Source organism: Anolis sagrei, chromosome 2 (genome assembly GCF_037176765.1).
Source record: "Anolis sagrei isolate rAnoSag1 chromosome 2, rAnoSag1.mat, whole genome shotgun sequence".
Taxonomy (NCBI): Eukaryota; Metazoa; Chordata; class Lepidosauria; order Squamata; family Dactyloidae; genus Anolis; species Anolis sagrei.
Window position 1 is genome coordinate 120290766 of NC_090022.1, and position 25729 is coordinate 120316494.

The 25729-nt window shown below is 40.3% G+C and overlaps 1 protein-coding gene across 2 annotated transcripts in view; it reads left to right on the top strand.

Annotated features, from left to right (window-relative positions):
• The window catches only part of MGAT5B (alpha-1,6-mannosylglycoprotein 6-beta-N-acetylglucosaminyltransferase B), a 233755-nt gene extending 208269 nt beyond the window's left edge, over positions 1–25486 (top strand). For both annotated transcript variants that reach the window (XM_060764586.2, XM_060764587.2), the window contains 5 exons: positions 2126–2272; positions 3358–3474; positions 20235–20309; positions 21900–22168; positions 24910–25486. In XM_060764586.2, coding sequence (XP_060620569.2) covers positions 2126–2272; positions 3358–3474; positions 20235–20309; positions 21900–22168; positions 24910–25108 — 807 coding nt within the window. In that variant the 3' untranslated portion in view covers positions 25109–25486. The remainder of the gene's footprint in view (positions 1–2125; positions 2273–3357; positions 3475–20234; positions 20310–21899; positions 22169–24909) is intronic.
• Positions 25487–25729: the final 243 nt, after the last annotated feature.

The following is a 25729-nucleotide window of genomic DNA, read 5'->3' on the forward strand; positions in this document are numbered from 1 at the left end:
AAATAAAGAGAAATGTGGGATATAAATAAATCAAACCAATAAATAAATAAATTCCACCCACTCTTCTGGACTATTGCTATTCTTATTTTAGTAGGGCTAAAGTCTACACATAGTCTTCTGCAGTGAGCAGTCCAAGGAAGATTGTTTACTGAGGCAAAGTATAAAATGGCATACTTTTCCAATTCCAGATTTATTTATTTATTTATTTATTTAGTTGATTTTCTGTCTTCAGAATTGTTATTGTGTGCCTTAAAATAATTTCAAATTGTTGCAACCCTAAAGGAAATCTTTCACAGGGTGTTGTTGGCAAGGTTTGTTTAAGAGGGAATTTCTTTGCCTTTGTCTGAATATGTGATTTGCCTAAGGTCACTCAGTAGGCTTCCATGTCTGAACAGGAATTTAAACTCTGGTCTCTAGAGTCATATTTTAATGCTCAAAGCACTACACCAAGTTGGTGCACTTAAGTTCAGAAGATTTCTTTTCCCCTCATGGTTTTCAACTGGAATTGAAAGTGAGGGGCTATCTCCAGGAGCCCAGCTTTGATATAAGTGGTTTCCATATAGAAGCTTTCTTCCTTGGCAGTTGATTTTAATTCAACACCAGCAATTGGGTGGCATCTTCCATTAAATATGGGCAAAAAGGTAGTTTTTGGTGCATAGGGTCTCAAGATAAGAGAAAGAAAGGATCACAGGACTCAGGAAGCCCAGCACAGAAGCTTCCAACCTTCTGAAATGGATGTTGCATTCTGCCTAATGGCAGGAGTAGATTTAATAACTGATTTAAAAGAAGCAAACGAGGCTGTGAACAGAAAATGGTGCAGGTAGTCTAAAGGGGGGGGGGTGCCCCTCACTGCTGAAGAAAAGCTCAGAGGCTGGAGACTCGGTATGGTTAAGGAACTGGATGGCAGATGGAGAGGCATGTAATGTATGGATCTTGTATGGGCCCCGGCAGCTGTATGTCTATCCAGGTTTATTCAAAAATAATGCTCAATGTATTCAATGGAGTTTGCTCCCTGGTAAAGAGTGCTTAGAATGACAGCCTGGCTGAATGTTTATGTGGCACATATTCTTCGGAGTGTATTTATCCCTAGAAGGTGCTTCCCAAGAGGCTGGCCAAAAGCTTTTTGCTGTTTGGTCATGTGGAAAGGCATGTTCCTCAAAATAGCCACAACATCCCTCTTTGACCATGTGTCTCTCTACATGACAGAAAGGAAGCACCATGCAGAAAGTAAGGGGAAGCCCAGAACAGCTTGCACAAAGACACCTCCTTGGTCTCTGGGGAATCCCAACTGTCACATTAAAATGGAAATAATTTTATAGGACACACAGAGGCAGAAATGCACTAAGCTTTGAAAAATAGGAGAAAGATGCTGATGGACTCAAAGCAAGGGCACAAATAAGTCAAATTCCAAATTTTCAATTCACACCCTGTTCTAAATCCTTATCATGTTTTTTTTTTGTCTTCTGCCCCCACTCCTAGAGGCTAATGCAGTTGGTTATGTAAAGACAACAATATCTCTAAATAAAGAATGTTACAAAATAGTGTGTTGAACATGTTTACAAACTCTAATTTGACATCTGTGGCCTAAATATGAAAATCATGGGGAAAGGGCTAATGAGTGACTGCTAATACATGCAAATGAATAGAGTGTATCTGGAGCATATGATAATTCAGATGTGTTTATTGTGATCCACCAAGTTGCCCTCTGTGGAGTGATTGCAGGCTTACAGCCAATAGGTAAGTATTCCAAACAAAGGCAAAAGGAGGACTTGGTATAATGTGAATTCCCACTGCTAGTGAATAACAATGAGTTCTGTAGTCAAAGGTTCCTGCAATTTGTGATATATTTCAGCCTCAGGCAGAACCTCATACGTTGCTCCACACCCAACCAACTCCAGGTACCACCAATTTATTTTTGCCCATTACGGAGACAATTCCACAGCATCTCTCCTACTAGCAATGCAAATGCAGTTAGAACAAATCCCTTTCATGAAATCCAAATCCCGATTCCTGTTTTCTATTATGGCCAGCCTATGTTCCAGCCAAAGCAACATGACAGAGAAAATAACAGAAATGATATGAAAAGGTGAAGTTTTGCTGAAATGTCTGGGTTTGTCTTCTGCAGCTCTTCATTGGATTTGGTTTCCCCTACGAAGGCCCTGCCCCTTTGGAAGCAATTGCCAACGGCTGTGTTTTTCTTCAAGCTCGTTTCAATCCACCCCACAGTTCACTCAACCATGAATTTTTCAGAGGGAAGCCTACATCTAGAGAGGTAAGCCTCCTTTGAAACAAAGGAGGTCATAGGGAAAACCCTAAGCATGTTTCTTCCTGTGCATAGTTGATTTGAAAATGTAAAGCCCTAGAAATGTAATCCCATCCTTCTGAGGACCCAGTGTGTTCCTGGGAGGATAGGATACTAAATCCAAGAGATTCATACCTCCTTTCAGCACATTGTTTCTAATTTCTGAAATTGCTTACATTACTTACAATGTCCTGCATCAATGTGGTTTTTTAAAAGAAAAATATGAACAATGTTAAACAAGGAATATTCAGAACTCAGAAGTAACTAGTTACAAAAATATGTAAGTAACTAAAGTAATTGATTATACTAACACTGCAAACTCTTATAAGTAATTCCTTTATACTCAAACAATGAGCTATTGTTTTGATACATCAAGATTGCAACATAATGAAGAATAACTGAAGACATTTATAGTATTAAAGTAAATTAATGTTCAGTTACTGAGATACACATTGGCTTCACTAAGTGATGGAGAAAACAGTCACAAGGATCAAAACTTGGTTCATGAAGTTGAACAAAAACAAAAAAAAACACTCATTTTTAAAAGAAGTAAATGTAACTGTTTTTGCCTTGTTGAAAAGAAACAAGGCTGGTGTTGGAAATCTACCAGACTTTGTTGAAATGTAGTTAAACACTACTTTCAAAAGCAATGATTGCAATGGGAAAAATAACTCAAAATAATTACTTTTGAAATATAAATTTCCAAGCTTTTGGCCTACTTTTCATGTTAGTCCTCTCTTATAAAATGCATATAGTACATTGCAAGAAAATATGCATGCAGTACATTGTGATGTGTGGGACCAACCACCTGCTGTGCAGAGTTTAGAAAACTAGACCTTGATTTCTTATCTCATTTTTGACTTTGAATATTTCCTCCATAACATCCCTGGAGTGCTATCCTTTTAATGTGAAACAACACCATTAAGGTTTTCGTTGCTTTCTTTTTCTCCACCCTTGGTGCCTCTTTTAATGCTTGCCATATTTTCTGTAATGCATCCAGTTACAATGCCTACTTTAAGAAGGGTGAAGAAATACATTTCTTTTCTGTGTATTAGGTATCGTCCCAGCATCCTTATGCAGAGGATTTCATAGGGAGACCGCATGTGTGGACTGTGGACTACAATAATTCAGAAGAGTTTGAAGCTGCTATCAAAGCCATTATGAGGACCAAGGTAATTGCTAAGCCAAACCCATGAAACACTTTTAGCCACAGTAGTGGGGAAAATATTTCAGTATTTCCCCCCAAAATACTCCAGGAGGTAGAGCCAGCAGAAATAATGCCAAGTTAAAAATGAGTGTGGTTTTGTAATGCACCAGAGGGTGGATAAAATGTAGGAATTCTCAATCTATTACAGGTACATTTCAGCATGCAAAGCTGCAAGACAGGTGGCCAAACCATCTGGATCTGGAGATGTTAATAACTTGTGTGAGTCGTTTTTTAGCTCTAAATCTGGAAATGAAATCATTCAACACTTTTGATTTTGAACCTCTGCCCAGCGCTTTGGTTTCTAAAATGTACACCCACTTTAAAAATATTCTGAATGCCAGGAGAGTGGGAGGGTGTAATCTTGGGTGAATTCTAAATCCCTCTGGTGTGTGTCATGATTTTTTCCAGGATGATCACAAAGTGCACATGAACACGGTTTGGGAAGGTCACAGCAAAGGTCCATATTTTGCAAAGTAGCTTCTGGAATTTCAAGATCCCAATTTTGTCATACAGAAGAACAACTAGGTCTAAAACAACATAAGAACATTTGTTAGGCTGGTCTAGAAATTACAGCAAACACATAGTTGCTTCCCAAAGGAGAAATTATATATATTATTCTCATCCTACCTTTTTGCTCATCCCTAGTCTGGGAAAGTTTAGTGGATTCTTTTTTTAAAAAAAAAACCAAACAAAACAAAAAGAAAACCTTGCATTAGCTAGTATCACAGTGGAATGATGGTATTCCATCCTAGCTTCATGGGTTGGTGGTGTCAGTGATGTTCGGCTATCATGATATCATGGCTCAAGCGACTGCTATGATATATTATGGAGAATGGGGGACAGATTAGGTGGTTGCAGCAAGTGGCTTCCATGTTTGTGGCCTGATAAACCCACTGCAAATTTTAGCCTGAAATTTGAAGGAGCCCCCAAATGTATCAAACATATTTAATGGGCACTGTTTAGCACCTTGGACAGTTCCAAACTGTGATCAGAGCCACCACCTGCCACTGACACCAACTGTAGGATAATTGCTTATGGAATCAGCCACATGGTTCTAATGGCTAAGGGGAAGTCCTGTTGGTGTCTTGCATACAGCCCCTCATGAAAACAGTTGGACATTTTGATCTAATATTGAACTGTTTAGATGAAGGTTAAATATAGTTCAATTGAACAAGGATGTGCATTATGCATTGATGCACATTCTGCATGTTTGTGCATTGCATATGAATGTGGATCATGTGTGCGTGCCATTTGGTGATATGCATAGCACCTGCAGATGCTCATGTGGTTGAGTGTCTGATAATGTACTATCATAATTCAATAACTGCATAATTCTGTAAGGTTATGTCAGAATAGGTTCTCAGCCCTAGTTCAATCCTAAAATACAGGACTTAAAAGACAGCATGTACAAAGACATCAGCCGAAGGCCTGTGTTAATATATGCATTGTAATGAAAGCCTCCATTTCTGGACCATTTTTCAAAGGCTGCTCCACAGAGCCTCTTATGTGTCAGGAGAAATTAACATGATTTGTCCACTGCCCTCCCCCCAGCCCTCAAAATCCCCAAATGCACCAGGTAATTTTTATAATCTTTAATTTAATTATTCATAATTAATATTAGCAGAATTTGTGTGAAGACATTCAAGAGAGAGAGTCTCAAATGTTCCTGTTAAAACTGAACATTGCAAACACTTTAAAAATATTAATACTGGAAAGTAAAGACAAGGACTTCCTGAAAAAAATGCAACACCTGCTGTGTGATGCCGTATTGGAAAGTCTCTTAAAATGTATCTGTCATGAATATTTACCTCTCCCACAGCAGAAGCCTTTCAAGTTGTCCACATCATTAAAGTCAAGTCTCCTGGAGGTGGTAAATCTGCTGATCTCCATTCTGCTCGCAATTTGCTCTGGGTGGGAGTTGGGTGTTCCTGTTCTTATGAAGATGATGTTGTGCTAAATGGTGCCTCTCTTAGTATTTGGATCTGACAAAAAAAGGCTAGGAGAAGTCAGGAGATTCAGCTCATTGGACTGTGCCTTAAACAGCTAGTTTGAAGACCAATAAATACTGAGCCAATGCCTGCTTGTCTAAATTCTCTGCTGCATATACTTATGTGATCTTTTTTTAGAGGGAGTACCTGAGTTAATCTGCATTACCAAAAAGTAGCCAAGATTTTTGTGACATCTTCAAGATTTATTTGGACTTCAGTTCCCTTCAGCTCTTCAATATGGCCAATGGTGAAAAGTGAACTTTCAAGGCCTAAAATATTGTTCCACCATGAGTATGTTAACTGCTCTTTAATATTTCTGTATATGTATTTGCAAATACCAAGGTGTCACTTTGGGGCAGTACATCTTAAGTATATATAGAAAACTTGTCTACATATGAAAAAGTGTTCAGGTATGAAGTGCTGTTGACTTTTTTTAAGAACATGCAAAATGTGGGATGCAAATTCTCAGCATTGTACATATCTGAATCTCACATTTATGTGGTCTATTTTGCCTCCCCCAGATGCTGAAAATAGTTGATTTACTATTTGTAATGTGGCATAGCTTTTCTTGGCCACTAAGCTGTACCATTTGGTGCATGCTGCATTTGGATGCTTCAGACTGGTCCATGGAGTGTGTCTGCAATTATGAATTCAATGTAAAATAAATATACTAGTTCTCCCTTACCTGATTGGTTTCATTGTGCAATCAACACACACACACACTATATGTATATACACACACACACACATATACACACATACAGTATGTGTATACACACACACTCCACACACACACAAATCCTCACTACTGAATCGCCTCAGGAAATATTTTGATATCTTAGAGTTGCTTTTGAAAAGCTGTTCTATAAACCATCTGGAAGCAGGTATAGAATACAAAGCAACTGAAAATTACTTCAGTTACCTTCATTTTTTTTAAAATGGCAGGGATATTAGAGATGCTGTCATCACGATTAAGGCCAGAAATGACTATCTTTAAAAACATAAACACCTTATTATAGGTTTATGTCTGTTGAATTGCCAAGATATTTTGTCTTTGAAACACTGTTCTGTCACAGCAGGAAAGGACTCAGTTGAGAGGGAGATCTAGTGCCTATACCCTGATGCATATTTACCTGGTGAGTTCTATGGGACTTACTTCTGAGTAGACTTGAAATTGCTGTCATGGTGAATGTTCTCAATGTGCAATGTACATCTGTATATTCACCAGATGTGGGAACAATTAAATCCTTTCAGAATATACAATGTATATGCACTTCTGCCATGTATATCTGCATATAATGAAATCAGTATTCTCACCTGAATCTTGAAATAGGATAGATGCTTTCTAAATGTGTCCTGCATCTCAAGTCTAGCATCTGTCCATGTTAATTCAGTCCCTTTGAGAGCAATGCTAAGCTGCCTGCTGGGCATTTCTTGGCAAGGCAAAAGAAATGCCCCTTTTATTTTCCTGTATCGCCAAACTCTTCATGGCTTTTCCCCCAGGGAGAATACAATGATGGGGATTCTTTGCAAACAGGTAGATGTTACTATACATTGATGGTTTGATTAGGGGCTGGAAAGAATTGGGGAATAATATTGTTGGAAAGTATATTTGTTAAATGTCATAACACCCTGATCTGATGAAAATCTCCACAGTTTGGGACTTTTCGGTGCAGTAGTAGCATGGGACTTGTTCATTTATATTGTACAACAAATTACATTTTTGATGCAGAAATTAATATTTTAATTTTTGCTTTCTGTGTAGATAATGTGATTTCCTATGCAGAAGATGCTATCCTAAATGCCACATGCAAATTTAGCACAGGTTCTGAATATTTTCTTACAGTAGGAATAAAATTGCTCAAAGTACTTGTTGTTTCCTTTAAGAACAACACTAGCAAAGAATTATATCCCTACTGTGGATTCTTTGGCTACTCATCTTTTGTCTGCTAGCTCACATTCTTCACTGTGGACTAGGAGAGGGAATTCGTAATGTATGGTTCCAAGTGTAGACTTCTCATCACTCTCAGAAGGGGAAATCCACTGTGTTTTTTTGGTGCATCTCAGAGATAATTGATTATCTTTCTTCATTTACTGGTTCAGAGGATGTCACACTGGAAATACAGTTCACCATGCTAAGAGAAGGAGACAATGTGTACATAGTTAAAATAATGATCTGCTAGCTGTTATTATTATGCAAAGGAGTTTTGCAGCACCTTTGGCACTAACAGAGGGTCCATCTACACAAATGGTGATACTGATCTGGAGTGGTGTGCTCCCAGTCAGTACCACCAGCATGTGTATTGCAAGCTGCTGAATGGTTTTGTTGGTTATTGGTAAACAAAGGCAGAAAGAAAGGTGTTACCTAAAGCCAAGGTTAGTAAAGCCATATGAATTGTGAAGGGAGTTACTAGAATGTAGTATGATGTTGGCTGGGTGACAGCAAGGAACTGTGTTAAAATGGGCAAGAGCACCCTCGTGAGGTTAAGTATTAACTAGTGTTATCATATGTGTAGTGTGTGAGAAAGCTATTGCCTCTGTCAGTGGGCTGGAGCTTGAGGATATACTATATTAATCTGATTTTAAGACACCATCAGTTGTCAGACACATGCTTATTTCAGTATCACCAACAGTGAATATGTATGAATATGTATATGTGTATATGTCTTAGGGGGCCCCCCGGTGGCGCAGTGGGTTAAAGCACTGAGCTGCTGAGCTTGTTGATCGAAAGGTCGCAGGTTCGATTCCGGGGAGCGGCGTGAGCTTCCGCTGTCAGTCCTAGCTTCTGCCAACCTAGCAGTTCAAAAACATGCAAATGTGAGTAGATCAATAGGTACCGCTCCGGCGGAAAGGTAACAGCGCTCCATGCAGTCATGCCGGCCACATGACCTTGGAGGTGTCTACGGACAACGCTGGCTCTTCGGCTTAGAAATGGAGATGAGCACCACACCCCAGAGTCAGACATGACTGGACTTAATGTCAGGGGACTACCTTTACCTTTACCTTTATATGTCTTAGGGTTGAAATGAAGATGAGCACCACACCCCAGAGTCAGACATGACTGGACTTCATGTCAGGGGACAACCTTTACCTTTATGTGTCTTAGAATCCACAATTCTAAGACACACCCTGACTTTAGAGACGAGTACCACAGTCAACTTTTACAATTCTGAAAAACTAAATCACAAGCTTATTGAAGTATCCATGTAGCTTTTCCTTATTTCTCTCTCTTTTGACTCGAACACTCTTGTTCATCAAAGGGCTCCAGAAGGCAGTGTGTCAAAGTGGTTTGAGTTTTCATTATGACCCTGGAGAACAAGACTTGAATCCCCATTCAGCCATGAAAACACACTGAGTCACATACTCTTAGTTTCAAAAAACATCCTGGTTCCCATAAGTTGAAAATTGCTTGAAGACAGACAACAACAACAGGAGCAACAATGGGAACAACAAATGCTCTTCCTGTGTGCTCTTTAGTAGTATTGAGTTTATGGCTGCACAATTATTTGTGCATTAACAAGCAAAATACTGCCCTCTGGCTATGCATTTTTCATATTTCCATTTGTTTTTTCCCCTAGAAGCTTGCTAACTCAGGGCTCTAATCTCTAGGTATGTAGCAAAAACTAAGGTTCAAGTGAGGTTGTTGTAGGCTGGGTCACCATAGATGGCTAGATGTCTGCATTTGTCTTGGACTTATTTGTTTCTTTGGTCCTGCTATCATGCATAAGGCATTGTTCCTGAAGATAATTTTAGCAAGAGCTCACCATTTTTCTTGTGGCATTCAGCACCTCAGACTGCAAAGAGAACAGTCTACAGAGCAACGGCATGAAGCCAAGAGGGAGTGTGGGAGATAAAAAGACAAATTACAGCCCTCAGAGAAAGGTGACACGAGGAGTATTGTCCCTATGATGAATTACAGCTGTTACAGAGAGGTTAAAGGCTGGGGCAGAGATGGAGTGGTTTTCTTTTGAGGTCACTAGCATCAACTTGAGCTTTTACATTTTCGAAAATTGTTCTTACACAAGCAATTTAATGCACCCAATATTCTGGTGTGGTGAAGGGAGGAAGGCATCATTATATTAAAGTCAAATGTACAGAAATATGATGGTAAATTATATATTTCAGGGTATGCTTGAGAAAGTAGCATATTAAGCATCGCTGTGAAAATAGCTAGTTAAAATATTCCTCAGGCTGCTGTTACACACTGTTAGACAATTGCATTATTTTCTATTTATTTGGCTGATAACATTTGGGTTGGGACTTTTCTTTTTCTCCTGTGGTTTTCTTTGAGCAGGATTCATTATGCTTCTCAGAGCAATGATTCCTGTTGGAGAGGCAGATGCTTGTGGAGAAATCAGACTTTATAATCTATTCCTCGATGATGAGTATGTTTCCTTGTTACTAATCCCATATTTCAAAACAGACTCCATAGTCTTAATTGCCTGCTACTCATGGGTAACTCTCCTTAACTCAATGCTCACACTTGTTTCAGTCACCTTTTTCCTTGGGCTATATATCTAGTCTTAATAAAATCATTGTTTAAGCAGCAGGGGTATTTTAGCTCCCCTTTAAAAGATAAAAAATGGCACAAGATAATTCCTCATGATTTTTAATAAAAATTGTTTAGAAGTAACAAATTAATGTTAATCTGGTCCGTGAGTTTCCTTCCTCTTTATTTTATTTATTTTATTTCCACTCCTTTTGCACTGCCTGTTATTCCTTCCCTGTTGCTGACCAGTCCCATTTCCTTGAATAGAACACATCAGCTCTAGATTATTAAATAGGTTTTTCTGTTGGCGAGCAGATGGCGACTACTGGATGACATATGTTCTATATCAGAAACTAGAACTGATGTGGTCTATTCAATGCAATTTTTTGAATCAGCACCCCAAATAATGAAACCAAATCTAAAGTTGACCAAAAACTGACTTGTAACGCTTTTAGTACTAATGTTTGAGAGTGGTCCCTGGTCAAAGAGGTCCCTGGTCAAAGTGATCCCTGGTCAAAAAAAGGTCAGGAACCACAGGTTTATACATCCAGTGCAGTCATGATTATACAGCAAAGTCTTTAAAAATAATTATTGAAATAAATAGACCACTTGCTATCTCTTGTTGATAACTGAAGTGCTTGAGACCTTTCCAAAATGTCATCACTTAAATAAATGGTTGATTCTTTTTATGGGAGAAAGAGGGCATGGGTAGACATTATATGAAGCCTGAATCTATTTGCAATCATACCTGCTAATGAACTTAGCCTGAACCACCAAAATGTAATTTGGTAAACAATCCCAAAGTGACCAATTTAAGGTGGGATCAGGTGTCAAACAGGGATGTGTTATTTTCCCCATCTTATTTGCCATCTCCGTAGCTATGATTTTACACCATGTTGACAGGTAGCTTCCCACCGGATTTCCCACTGGAAATCACAAATTGGACAAATGGCAAGCTCTTTAACCTCAGCAGGCTGAAAAACAAAAGTAAGATCACAACAATCTCTGTTATGCTCACTCAAAGGAAGACCTACAAGCCACCTTAAATGCCTTCACATAAACATATGAAAAGCTTGGCCTCTCACAGTACATTGAGAAAACCAATTAGTTCTACTAGCAGGCACAAATCAATGCTTTTGAACTGTGGTGCTGGAGGAAAGTTCTGATAGTGCCTTGGACCGTGAGAAGATCCAACCAGTAAAGCCCAACTGCTCATTGGAGGGAAGGATATTAGAGGCAAAGATGAAGTGCTTTGGCCACATAATGAGGACAGAAAAGCTTAGAGAAGACAATGATGCTTGGGAAAATGGAAGGAAAAAGGAAGAGGGGCCGACCAAGGGCAAGATGAATGGATGGTATCCTTGAAGTGACTGGCTTGACTCTGAAGGAGCTGGGGTGGTGACGGCCAACAGGAAGCTGTGGCATGGGCTGATCCAGGAGGTCACAAAGAGTTGGAAGTGACTGAACGAATAAACAACAACAATCAATCCCTTTGCAGTGCCAGCAATAAAGCTTAACAGCGTAATGCTAGGAAATGGTGACCATTCTGCTACCTAGGCAGCCAATTCTCCACAAAAGTTGACATTAATGCTGAAATATACTGTCAGAGCTTTGTGAGCTTAGCCATTTTTTGAATAAAACAGAGTGTTTCAGGATCAGGACATTCGTAGGGATACCAAGTTGCTTGTTGATAAAGCTATTGTATGCCTGTGAAACATGGACCATCTATAAAAGTCACTCTAAACACCTGGAAAGAATCCATCAGTGCTGCCTTCAAAAAATCCTGAAAACCTCTAAGGAAGACAGGTAAACAAATGGCAGCATTCTGGAAGAAAAAAATATCACCAGCATTGAAGTTATGTTTCTCTGCCACCAACTTCACTGAAATGGCCACATTGTTCAAATGCCAGATCATCATCTTCCTATACAGTTACTTTATGCTCAGATCAAGAACAGAAAATGCAATGTTGGTGGATAGCAAACGAGATTTAAAGATGCCCTTAAGGCCAACCTTATAAAATGTGGAATAAACATCAAGAGCTGGGAAACCCTGACCCTTGAGTGCTGTAACTGTAGGTCAGCTGTTACTAACAGTGGTGTGGAATTTGAAGAGGCACAAATGGAGGGCGAAAGGGAGAAATGTGTCAAGAGGGAGGCATGTCAAGCCAACCCTGATCGGGACCACCTTCCATCTGGAAACATCACTGCATAAGATCACGTGATCAAGAATAGGTCTCTCCAGTCACTTATGGACCTGCCACCAAGACACTATCCCTGGAAGATAATCATACACAGCCACGAGTTATCACCTATAGTAATAGTATAGTACACTATTTTTAGCCTGCCTACATATAAGTGCATATATTTTTTTCTTTTAAGCACTTTATAGCTGCTGTCCATTGATGTCAGCCCTATGTAGTTTGGTTTTATGAAAATCACCTGGTTTGAAGGAAGCCTATTAAAAGGATGCATCTACACTGTAGAATGAATGCAGTTCAACACCATTTTAACAGCCATAGTTCAATACTATTGCTGTCATTTTACAAGGTCCTTTGAGCTGTCGTTTTACATGGTCTTTAGCCTTCTCTACCAAAGAGTACTGGTGCCTCCCCAAACCACAAATCCCAGGATTCCATAGCATTGAGCTATGGCTGTTACAATGGTGTCAAACTGCATTTATTCAGTTTGGGACCCACCTACCTTTCTGACCATATTTCCTTCCACAAACCTGCATGATCTCTTCAGTCCTCTGGAGAGGCCCTTCTTTTGCTCCTTCCGCTTTCACAGGCTTGACTTGTGGGAACGAGGGAGAGGGCCTCTCTGCTGTGGCCCCCTGTTTCTGGAACTCGCTGCCTAGGGAGATCAGGCAAGCCCCTACCCTAGATGCTTTCAAGAAAGATCTCAAAACATGGCTCTTCCGATGTGCCTTCGGAGAGTGACCACTCATTCCATCTGATTGCTTCTATCTACAGTTGCCCTTAGTATAAAGCACCTTCCCCCTGCCCCCTATAAAGGCCAAATCCCTTTGCTTCTCTCTTTCAGGGTCCTCTTTGATAAATGCAGTTTTATCCCTATCCCGCCCAGGGTTTTGACATTTTAATATTTTACCTCAAACATCTGACCTGCCCTCTGTGTTTCATTTTATTATGTTGTTATATATTATTTTATTGTTATTTTATATATTTTGTTGTGATTTATTTTCTTGTCTATCTTGTGTTTAATCATGTTGTATTGTTTTGGGCTTGGCCTCATGTTAGCCACCCCGAGTCCCCTTTGGGGAGATGGTGGCGGGTCATAAATAAAGATGATGATGATGATGATGATTATTATTATTATTCTACAGTGAAAATGCACCTCAGGTCCTCCTTATGTTGTTTTTCAGCCTCCTTTCAAAAAGGTAACCTGACATGAGTCTTTTACTAACACAAGGCACAAAATGTAACATTATCACCACCACTCTTACAAAAGTGGGATTTCACTCTCCCAAAGGAATAAAAGTAGGACAATTCTGTCATATAGAAATCCATTTTATGTGTCAAACATCAGCCCTCCAAGCTCTGCATTCATATAAGTCAAGCAGGCAATCTGGGTTATACCAAACAAGAGGCTTCTATTTAAGGAACTTGCAGAAGCACCCATCAAATTGCTGTCTTACAGTTACTGAAATCAAACCTGGGCAAGTTCAATCATTCATCGGAAGTATCAACTCCTGTCATTATGTTGAAACTGATTACCATTTGCACCTGTAATTAGATATAATGGGTACAATTTCCAACCTTGCTGAACTCTCAGCGGAGATATTTATGGCAGGTTGCTTAGCGGTATCTCCTCCAGGGTTTTGAGATGCAGCTTGACTCATTCATTAGGAAGGAGAGAACAACTCGACTGAGTCGGTATGTGGCTAATACAACAGACATAGAATGGGCCATAAACCAAAAGTGTATCTTGGCTTACGGCCTATTTGCTGTCCATTGTCCAACCTCCCGCAAGATGCTTATAGTACATCAACATTATCAGCTGTACAGCTATCTGTAATCAGGACTGTTTGTTTAGGTTACATGCACACAAGTGCAAACTTCACTTTTGGGAACAGGAACAGAGTCCAATATCTTCAGATGTTCTGCTTTGGCTGTTTTTGAAAAGGCAAATTTCTAGGTTTTTAATTCTAGTTCTTTGTTTAAGGCTCAGGCCTGATTAAATATCGTAACCTGGTGTGTGTATATGTGTGTGTGTGTGTGTGAGAGAGAGAGAGAGTGAACTCAGAGGAATTTCTAGTCACCAGGAGTGGGCTTTCATTACCTTTTAAGCCTTTGTCCCTTGATCCAATAGTGCCGAATTAAACGTGTGAAAGTTAATTTGCTTGTCTTTTATATGGATTACAAAAAAAAAAAAATGGCTTGGAGTTGGCATTACCTTGATGGACATCTGATGTTTTTAGTCTATAAACATTAGTAATCATTACTTTGAATAAATCCTTATTGAAATAACAACCATTATCTAATTATAAGCAAATGGTGGTATAAGTGCTGTGAGTTTTTGAGATGGTTAGAAACTCAAGCCATATAATCAATTACTCTGTATTCTTGTGTTGGGTTTAAAGAGCAAAATGTATAGGTTTTCTTCCAGAGAACCCACTGAAGACAGAATACAGGAGAAGATTTTGTGACTTACCTTATATATTCATGTATAAATCTAGAGATTTTAGTTTAAAAATTCAGTCAAAAGACCTGCTGACTTATCCACACATCAATATGAATACTGTATCTTAACTCTTATATAGAAAAGCCATCTCCTCCTTTGGATGGAATGGTGAAAGGTAAGAGTTTTGTCTATCTTGGGAGAACATAAAAGAAACAATGCCCCCCTCTATTTCCTCTTCTCTGGCCTTTTGGCCTTTTTGATGCCTGTGATGGGAAATAATGGAGATCAGGTATGGGTAGCCTGCTGAAGTGTCATTGTTGCGTTCCCCCTTGTACAAAATGATCCTTGACCTATCCAGGAGTCATATATCACAATCCATATTTTTGGCCCCAAAACCTGTCCTCAACTTATAAATGAGATTGACTTATATATGGGTATATATGATAATAATTACAATAGTCTTCAAAACTGGCTCCTGTGGCTGCAGAGCAGGGAGGGTAAGGCAGAAGCTAATGAAGTAAATACACAGACCCCTCCCCCCCCCCCCCCCCGAGTCTATTGCAACAATAAACCTTGCAAATGAATGGAACTGTTGCTATCCTCACTGAGGTGGAGATTTGCAAGCAACCATTTTCTCTTACCTGGTGCTCAACTGACCAAAACTGGAGATTCTGCACCCTCAACTTCTGCTTGGAGATTGGAGTTCAGAACTGTCCTCAAATCTGGTAACCCTAGAATGAAGACTTCTGCCTTCCTTAATAAAGGGCAAATGAATAGACTAGATTGTGGTAGACGACTAAATCACATGACCTAGAAAGATGACATGAAAACCAAATACCAAGAACACTTCTTTCAGGGGCCCCTGGAAGAGGATCCTGAATGATTAAGCATGATGATTACTGGGACCACATTGCATCCCATGAGGTACATCGCCTTGACTCCAGCTTTTCTCTCCTGGAAATACATTCCTCTGAAATAGTCCTGAATCTGAGTGACACATTGCAGCTCAGATGGAGAAAGTGTGCCTCTACAAATGTTGGACTGCAGTTCTCATTGTCCTTACTGCTGGGTATGGCGGATGAGAGTTGTCATTGAACAGCATTAGTGGGATGTTATTACACATTACCTTTATTACATGGAAACATCTTTTTTTTAAAGGGCTTTTAGATAGCAGCTCTCTGGGTGCAAATCAGCTTACTGTGTGGATCATTTCTATCATGTGGAAAATCTCCAAGGGAGCAATAGCCACTGGCACATTATGAAAATGCATCCCATAGCAACAGTTGGCAAGAGGAGACATTTTAATAGCTTTGAACTGGCATTTGTCCCATTGCCACTGTTTTATGACCACATAATAGCAACACATGCTTGCTGTGATTTGAAAACATTGTTAAGCTGGCAATATGCTGAAAAAGGCAGGCAATTTTCTTATACCTTTGACATCTGTATGCATAGGAGGGTTGTTTTGCCCCACATTATTCAAGGAAAACCAAAGTAAGCTTTTTTTTTCTATGATGGAACAGCTTACCTTTGTTAAATGAAACAAACCCGATCAAACAGTATCAAACAATCACTTCCATTGGGATTTTTCTTTTGTACAGCTCAGATATCACTTCCAAAACTCATACTGACATAGAGGATTTCCAGAGAGCAGAAAGCTGCATCACTTGCAATGACACTCTTTAGTAATGGTCAGAATGAAATTTTTTATAGGTGCCTTTCCTAAGCCCAATTTAAATGCCATGATTTAATGCTACAGAATTAAAGGAGTTGTAGTTTTAACAAGGTATTTTGCTGTTTCTATAAAAAAAAGTGCTGGTGCGTCATCAAACTACAACTCCCAATACTCCATTGCACAGATCTACTCTAAATCAGGGGAGATTTTCTGCTTCTTGGCAGGGGGTTGGACTGGATGGCCCATGAGGTCTCTTCCAACTCTATGATTCTATGAAATGGGTGGTTGTGCTCTCTCTGAACAATTCCTTTAAAATGTAGACTAAACTTCGCAGTGTATTTGCTACTTCACTCAGTTAGAACCACCCCCCCCCCCCCACCTTGATTCAAAATGGTTGAGTTTGCCTTGGGATTAAGTTTCATCCGCTTTTGACATACATCCTTCATGTAAGGGATGCTAATTGATGGAAGAACTGTCATGCAAAAGCAACAAAGGTGGTTCACTATAATATTTCAAAGCTTCCTTATAGGAGGGTGACAGCCATTATTCTGTGTTTTTAGTGTTCCAACACAATAAACTTTCTCTCCATCAGCTCCTTCCTTAGCCTCACTGGATTTGGTAGCTAATCATATCCTCCATTTAAATGCTAATCTTTCTCAGCTGCGGGCCCATTTTATATACAGCTTGGCTTTTCTGGTGCAATAAAGCTTAAGCTCAAAATGTAAAATATCCAACACAATTCCTCAAGGCTTTTTATCCTCCCACCCCCTCCCCATTGGTAAAAAAACAAATTCTGATGAATGGGTAAATAAATTACTTACTGCCTCTAAAATGGAGAAACGGGGCTTTGATTTTGTTGTTATTTCTTTTCTTTTTTGTAGTGGTCGAAATTTGTTTTACCAATGTGCCAATCATTCCAGCTCCAAAGAACCATTTTAATTCTGCGTATGGGGAATTCAGAACTAGAAGAAGAGCATCCTACGTATATTCCTTTGTGGTTCTTCAGAGCTCATATTATTGCACAAGAAAAGTGTGGGAGAGATTTGATCAGATTCCACAAGTCCCACTCATTGGCTTCCACTCTCAGTTTAAAGAGCTTTAGCTTGCTAAAAACTGTCCAAAGGGTTCGACTGCCTCAAAAGTGAAACGCTGAGCTTGGAAATATGACTTTGCTCTTTGGGGAATGCTGATAGTTACTGTCATTCAAAAATGTAGCATTTCCGATTTTGTTTTCAAAGGCCTTTGGGGAATTACTGATCCGGGGTGGGGGTGGGGGGGTTGGGAGAAAGGTGTGTGATAGTGTTTTGCATTGTCATATTTTTAAATAGGCATGTTTTCAAACTGCTTTAATTTTAATTGTATTTTAGTTGTATTTATGTTATAATTTTTTTAATGATAAGGATTTCTATTTGTACCTGACAAGCACTGAGTTCCAGGAATGGGTGGTAAACAAACAAGAATATTCTCAAGCCAGAAGCTCAGCCCAGTGTATTATTCAATAGTTCCTTTTTGTGCTCTGAGCCCCCATGTTGAGGGATTACAACTTCCACCCTGTGCTTCCTGGCCATCTAGAATCAATGTGAACATTGTTAGGTGGCTTGTTGAGATCAAATCCCCCCAAAAGGCCCATGTGGGGATGCATTCAGAGGATAGAGGGGAAACCAATATGTGTGGGGAGAGAGTTATGGAAGCTTTAAGATCAGAGATATCTTCAGAGGGAATCCAATCTGCTTTATCCTTAGTCAGCCGCTGATAAGCCGCTTAAGAAACCAAGCTCACCAGGTGGAGGGTTTTGTAGTCAGATTCTGAGGCCTCACTAGAGCACACAAGGGGACTTTTTTTCTAGAAGTAAAGAAAGGATGCCATATGCTTTTAATCGCTTAGCTTTATTTTAATTCTTAATTGGTATCCTTTCCCCCTTCCTTGGCTTTGATCTGCTGTTTCTTTTTTTAAGGCACAAAGAAAGAAAGGGGAAAATACAGGCTCATTAGGTGTCACTTGTCCCAGAGAGTCTGTCTGTTGCTGGGGCACTTTGCCTTTCAAGACAAGACAATTGGAGGCAGCTCTCTTGGTAGCAGATGAAGGCAAGGCTGTCTGTTGCCATTGTCTCACATGAGCATTTCTGAGAGGTCCAGCAGGATGCCTGCCAGGAAGGTGCATTCCTGAGAACAGGGAAGAAGCCCAAAGAGTATGCTCCAGGCTGAGTCTCAGTATAACATAGTACAGAAATGGGAGAACATGCCAGCTGTCAAACATGCTGTTGGGTTCAACAGCTTTGCTCAAAAAATGCCGGTACAATGTATGAATTACTGTCAGACTTATCTCAAGGAGCTTTGAGCCCTTCTTTTGAGAATCTTAAAACCAGATGTGCACAATAATTGTAACATCTGGGTTTCTGGGATTTTTAAATAATTAAAACTTTTATGAGATGACTGAAAACTGTATGACTTTCAACTAGATCTTCTGTATTTGTTAGTGATGCATATGTGGCAGGGATGTGTAGGGCTGTCTCAGTATCCTATCCATCAGCAGCTCTCACAGACCTGATGTGTCCGACTACAATTCTTGCCCAACCCAGTATGGCCCATTGACCATTCCACTACCAGTGTTGAAGGAAGGCTGCTTAAAAACCAGATGAAGTTGGGGTAAACAATCTGCAGTGAATTTGGTATTCATCACAGATTTCCCCCCTTTCTACCACTGAGTTTTCTGTCCTGCTCCCAACACCCTGACCTTGCCCTTCCAAAATCCGATTTGGTTAACATGTTTAGCCTGAACATAGACTTCTGAGAGATACCTGGTCCTTCAAAGCTAGTTTTGGGAGTACTTGAATAGTGTAGAGGTGCCTCCTGCTCCCACTGGATCCTATATTCTTCCACTGTCAAATGTTGCCATGAGATTGTGAAAAAGATAAGAGAGTCACTGGTTTTTCATTCTGGGTTTTATTTTATATATATTTTTATATAGCTATTTTTCATCAATGTTATTCCTATATTCATATACACACATATTCATACACAAACATATGTATACACTGTGTTGTACTGCTTTTTGTAATCTGTTGTAAACTGTAAAAATGGTTACATTGATCATAAAAGCCAATGGGATTTTGGCCTGCATAAATAGGAGTATAGTGTCTAGATCCAGGGATCATGCTATCCCTCTATTCTGCCTTGGTCAGACCACACCTGGAATACTCTATCCAGTTCTGGGCACTGCAATTTAAGGGTGATGTTGACAAACTAGAATGTATCCAGAGGAGGGTGAATAAAATAACCAAGGGTCTGGAGAACAAGCCCTATGAGAAGCAGATTAAAGAGCTGGGCATGTTTAGCCTGCAGAAGAGAAGGCTGAGAGGAGACATGATGAGGGCCATGTATAAAGATGTGAGGGGAAATCATAGGGAGGAGGGAGCAAGCTTGTTTTCTGCTGCCCTGGAGACTAGGACGCAATGGAACAATGGCTTCAAACTACAGGAAAGGAGATTCCACCTGAACATGAGGAAGAACTTCCTGACTGTGAAAGCTGTTTGGCAGTGGAACTCTCTGCCACAGAGTGTGGTGGAGGCTCCTCCTTTGGAGGCTTTTAAATGGTCATCTGTCAGGGATGCTTTGAATGCAATTTTCCTGCTTCTTGGCAGGGGGTTGGACAGGATGGCCCATGAGGTCTCTTCCAAACTCTATGATTCTGTGATTTTATAATTCTATGACTGGGTAAAGAAAGCTGGTCAGATTTACCAACTTACATTGCTTCTTCTAAATACAAAATTGAACAACAACAACAACAACAACAACAACAACAAAACTTTATTTATAACGGTCTCTCTTCCTGAAGGGACTCGGATACATTGTTTATAAAATTTTGTTTTTTCCACAGTGGAGAGATGGATGCTCTCTTGGCTTCAACTAAGTCTTGGTCTTCTCTTCCTCTAGGTTGATCCCTATCTGCCCTATGAATACACCTCTGAAGGGATGTTGGAGAGAATCCATGCATACATTCAATACCAGGTAGCTGAACGCTTTGTTCTCAAATGCTTTCCTGGTTGTCAGCACACCTTCAACACTTTTAGCAAAGTATGTGGGGAGGTAGAGGACAGCCTTCTCCTCTGTGAGTCTTTTATATTCTATGCACCACCATTGGTCAAGTGGAAGGAAACCAATGAAGCGTCTGCTTCTTACAGGGGCCTTGTGTAAGCAGTCCTCCCCCTTTTCCTCCCTTCTCTTTCCTCCCTATAGGTCCTTTGAGGAAAACATAGCAGGATCTGGATGTGGGACTATCTGTCTTTCCCAAAAAGTGGAATTGGGTGGCTGGTGGCAAAAAAGTGTTGATTTTTGGAGGAGTTGAATTTGCAGATAAGGAGACTCGACCAGTATCCACCCCCACTCCCATACACACCATGAAATTTTCCTGCAGTTCCTACATTTTTAATGTAGCAGGAACTTAAAAAAATTGAACAATGAGAAATACAGTTTAGGCATTCACAGAAAAGAAGAATGCATAGTTACCAAGGAAATGCAAACAAAACTGATATAAGAGTTCTAAAGTCAAATAGTTTTCAATGTCTCACTCTCTGCAGTGCTATAAATGTTGGAATTGAAGGGAAAATTCACCAGGGAACAGAATTGTATTTCGAGGGCCAATGCCCTAATTTTCTTTCCATAACATTACACCTTTGGAGGAATGCATGTGAAACCAAAACCATTTTGCACTAAAATTGTCCATTTCCTCCAGTTTAAGGCAAGCAGCCTCAGGAAAGTTGTGTAACCAGCAGTTTTGGGTTCTACCACTTTTGCTGTGGGAGCAACATCCAACGGCCAGGCATTTGAAATCACACAAGATTGATGTGTCTATATTTAAACAGCTTAATTTCACCTAAGATTCCACTCTTTCATTCTTTCACTTTTCCATCCTTAAGGTAAAGGTTTCCCCTTGACATTAAGTCTAGTTGTGCCTGACCCTGGGGAGTGGTGCTCATCTCAATTTCTAAGCCAAGGAGCTGGCGTTGTCCGTAGACACCTCCAAGGTCATGTGGCCAGCATGACCTTTTCATTCCATTCTTATTGGAAAGAAAAAAAACATTTGGGAATGCTTCCAGCCTCTGAATATTTTATGGGCGTTCCAAACTATGGCATCTTCCAATGTGTGCTTAAGAATAAAGTTTTTCCAAGTGTATTCCTAAGCACACCCACACTCCCTTAAACCAACATTGGTGTAGTGTACCTTGCCTTTTGACTCACAAGATATAATAATGCATCATGTAATAGGGGCTGTCTGTCTGGAAACAGCCCCAAAGAGTATACTGGGAATAAGCCATACTACTAATAGTGGGGCTTAAAAATCATGTTATAAAGCTTAGTCCTGAATTTTTCTATATCAGTGGTTCTCCACCTGTGGGTCCCCAGGTGTTTTGGCCTTAGCAGATGTTAGGATTTCTGGGAGTTGAAGGCCAAAACATCTAGAGACCCTCAAGTTGAGAAGCACTGTCCTATATAATCACAGAGTTGGGAGCGAGGCTCTCTGAACAAACCTCTCACCTTGGTGTTGCTAATGCCTTTTGAATGTGTCTGTGTAAATACCACAATTTTCTGTCCTATTAGGATTTCTGTGCCACTGCTGCCCTGACAGACAAGTCCAGTGGCAAACCTATGCAAAGCTCTGCAAGCCCATTCAGCCCTCAGCCCAATTCCACCAACCTGGTTGGGCCACACAGTTCCAGCAGCAGCCTTTCCTTCTGGCCTCCAGTCAACTCAATGCAGGTGTGGGTATCCATCCCGGGCCAGGCATGCACCAGTACTTGTCAGCAGCATGGTTTGGTCTGTGAGCCGGAGTTCTTCAAATTCATCAACAAAAAAGAGGTGTTTCAACAGTAAGTCTGTGTCCTTTCTCCCACCTTTGCTTTCTCTTTCTCTGGGACCCCTTGTCTTCCTCTTTATGTAATGCTAACAGTGTCAAATATCAAGCCAGGGATGTATATTTTGAAGCCACAGGGCAAAATTGTAAAGTTCACATTTTTTATCTCTGTCTGAATTGATACTGAGTTTTGGCATTTAAACAAGACAATATTGCAAGCTGACATTTCTGTGCCACAAATGAAAACTTATTGGAAAAATACCCATTGGATGAGGCACTGAGCTTTTATAGAGCTGGATGTTTGATTCTGCAGCTCACATTTCAGCTCTCAAATCTGAATTTTATAAAATTTTCTTACATGGGCATTTAAGAATTTCACAGGATCTTAATAGCTTGTATTTGTTTTGGATTTTTTTATTTTGTTTGAACAAAGTTTGGGAATTTGAGCAGAAAACTAGAACTAGTTGACAACTTCTAGAGAGCACAATAGTTCAACCTGTAAAACTCAAAGGAGGCATCATTTTTCTAAGGGCCCTTCCACACAGTCCTATATCCCAGAATATCAAGGCAGAAAATCCCACAATATCTGAATGTGGACTCTGATAACCCAGTTCAAAGCAGATATTGCAGTATTTTCTGCCTTGATATTCTGGGATATAGGGCTATGTGGAAGGGCCCCATCTCAAAAACCCCTTTTCTCCTCTGGCCCATTTAATCCTAAAGGTGGCCAGAAGGTAATTGTTTAGCAATTATAGCTGCAAAATGGCCCTTTGACCGCCTGAAAAGTTATAAATGCATACTTCCTGGAAGGCCTCTGAATTCAGCCAGGTTTTAGCTCTGAAAATGAATCCTAATACTCAATAGCTGCTTAGAGACACCAGGTTCTTTACTTCTAAGTTACCTGGATCCAGCTTCTGAGGGCCCTTCCACACAGCCCTATATTCCAGAATATCAAGGAAGAAAAGCCCACAATATCTTGAACTGGATTACATGAGTCCACACAACCATATATTCCAGTTCAAAGCAGATAATGTGGGATTTTATTCAGCTGTGTGGAAGGGGTGTGAAGCCGCTTCTACACAGCTGAATAAAATCCCAGATTATCTGCTTTGAACTGTAATATATGGCAGTGTGGACTCAGGGCCCTTCCACACAGCCCTATATCCCAGAATAGCAAGGCAGAAAATCCCACATTATCTGCTTTGAACTGGGTTATCTGAGTCCACACTCAGATAATGTGGGATTTTTTGCCTTGAAATTCTGGGATATAGGGCTGTGTGGAAGGGCGTCAGATAACCCAGTTCTAATGAGATTTTGTGGGATTTTCTGCCTTGATATTCTGGGTTATATGACTGTCTGGAAGGGCCCTGAGTAATATACTAGTGTCCATCTGAGACATTTTTCCTACCTGAGGCAAACAGAAACAAGGTCCCATCTCATTTCCATTCCATGTACAGAGACATACTAGGTTGACAATCAAAACATGTTTAAACACTGACAGGGAGACTCATGCTTGAGGATAGCAGATTAGTTTCAGGGGTGCACAAAAGGCTGTGTGGAGCATACCTGTCTGGTCTTAGAAAGGGAACAGAAAAAGGGTGCCATTGTTGCTACCTCCAGCATCCCTGCTGCCTAAGATAGTTGCCTCTCTTTATCTTGTGGTGGATGCCGCCCCATAAATCACAGATATACCCCACAAGCCTGAAATCTGTTCTCTCCATTTAATTATCTGAAGTCCTGAGAGCCAAAATAAATCTTCACTAGTCCCTTTTGCCTTCTTTCATAGAGGCTTCTTTCACAGATGCCTCTCCTGACATTTATTCAGTGCTTTTTGCACACACCGCGCAACAGAGTAAAAATATTTTGACAGACCTTCTTGTGGTATTGTTAATGCCTGTGAGTGTCGTTCTGTGGCTTGGAAAGGTGTTGGGTTTTCAGAGGCACCACTGTTCCCTTGTCTTTTCCTTGCCCCTTTTATCCGGCTGCCTGTGAGCATACATTTGGAACACACAGGCACTGACATTTTAATAGAACATAAATCTGCCACCCAGCTCCATACATAGCTCTGGACAATTAAAATGGGTGCATTATCATTTTTGTCACGGCGGCCAAGCAGGCAATTTGAGTCCGAGTGACATTTTTATATGATAAATTAGAGGCAGAGCTTGGATTCTATTTGCTAAGCTCCTTAGCTTCTTAAAATCCAACCGTTCTGGAGAAATTGCTGGTTCAGAATCACTAGCTTCCATCAGAGTGTATTAAAAGAGATACCTGGTTGTTTGTCGAACTGCAAGAAGAGAGAAAAAAGGTTGGGGGGGGGGGAGAGGTTAACTTCTGCCCTCCCACTGTTGTTGGACTACAACATCCAGCATTCCTCACCATGTCTGTGCCAACTATGGCTGACAGGAGATGCAGTGCTGCAACATCTAGAGCCCAGTAGCACTTTGCCTATCCCTGGCTTTAGCATCACCTGGAGATGCATCATGCAGTTTAGAAATAGCTCACTAGTTACTTGTAATGGATCAATTTCTCAAACAATAGGGGCATAACTGAATTACGTTTCAGCTGTAATTGCTAACAACTGTTTATTCCAGTGCTTTTTGTCTTGTAACTATAACTTCTGCATTGCTTTTATAGTTATACCTGTGTGTGAAACGGTCCTTGAAGTCACATACTTGGAAACATGCTGGAATGTGTTTGTAGCACCTCTTGATGGAGCTGACATAACTTTCTCTTTTGTATTTTTGCCCCTTTTAGAATCAACATTGTCTGTGACAGCACAGAATCAGAGATGAATCACCTTTACCCAGCCGTGGCTGAAAATGTTCATGAGTGTTACCTTCAGAAGGACCCTCTGTTATTCAGCTGTGCGGGATGCAATACCAAGTACCAGCGCCTCTGCCCATGCCGTGATTACCGAAGAGGACAAGTGGCCCTGTGCAGGGACTGTTTGTGATTTATGCACTCTAACACACCCTTACACACAAGGAGTAACTCTCTTTCTTTCCCCGTAAAATCTTCTGCAATACTCAAGAAGTTTCCAGACAGGACCATCTTCTTGGAGACTTGTGAAAATACTTGGATGTCAATGAGACTTCATTGGTTGTTTTGTCTACCAGTCAAAGATGAATGACCCTTTTCCAACATTAATTTTAAGGCATATCTCCTCCACATCCAAGCCCACTGGAGACCTCAAAAAGGCTTAGAAAGACCATGTCAAAAAGCCTTCTGAAAGACAAGAAGGCCCCACTTTAAGAATTCATCTTCCTTAAACATCTGTATTTATTTTTTATTGGGGATGGGATTGAAATTAAAGTGGGAAAAAATCAAGAAATGGTCTGTGTGATGAATTATTTGAAAGGGTTTTGCTTCACAGAGGCAAGCTTGCTACTAACCTCCCCAGAAGGGCAGGCGAGAGCTGGGGTTGAAAAGGAAATGAGCAGAAGGGCAAGTGAGAGTGATGCAATTTCTGCATGCCACTCATGTTCCTTTTCTAGGTGGCTTTGCACTGGTAACTGCCCCTCATAGAACTTGCAAGGGTAATGGGGGTGTCTGAAAATCACACGGGTTCCAGGAA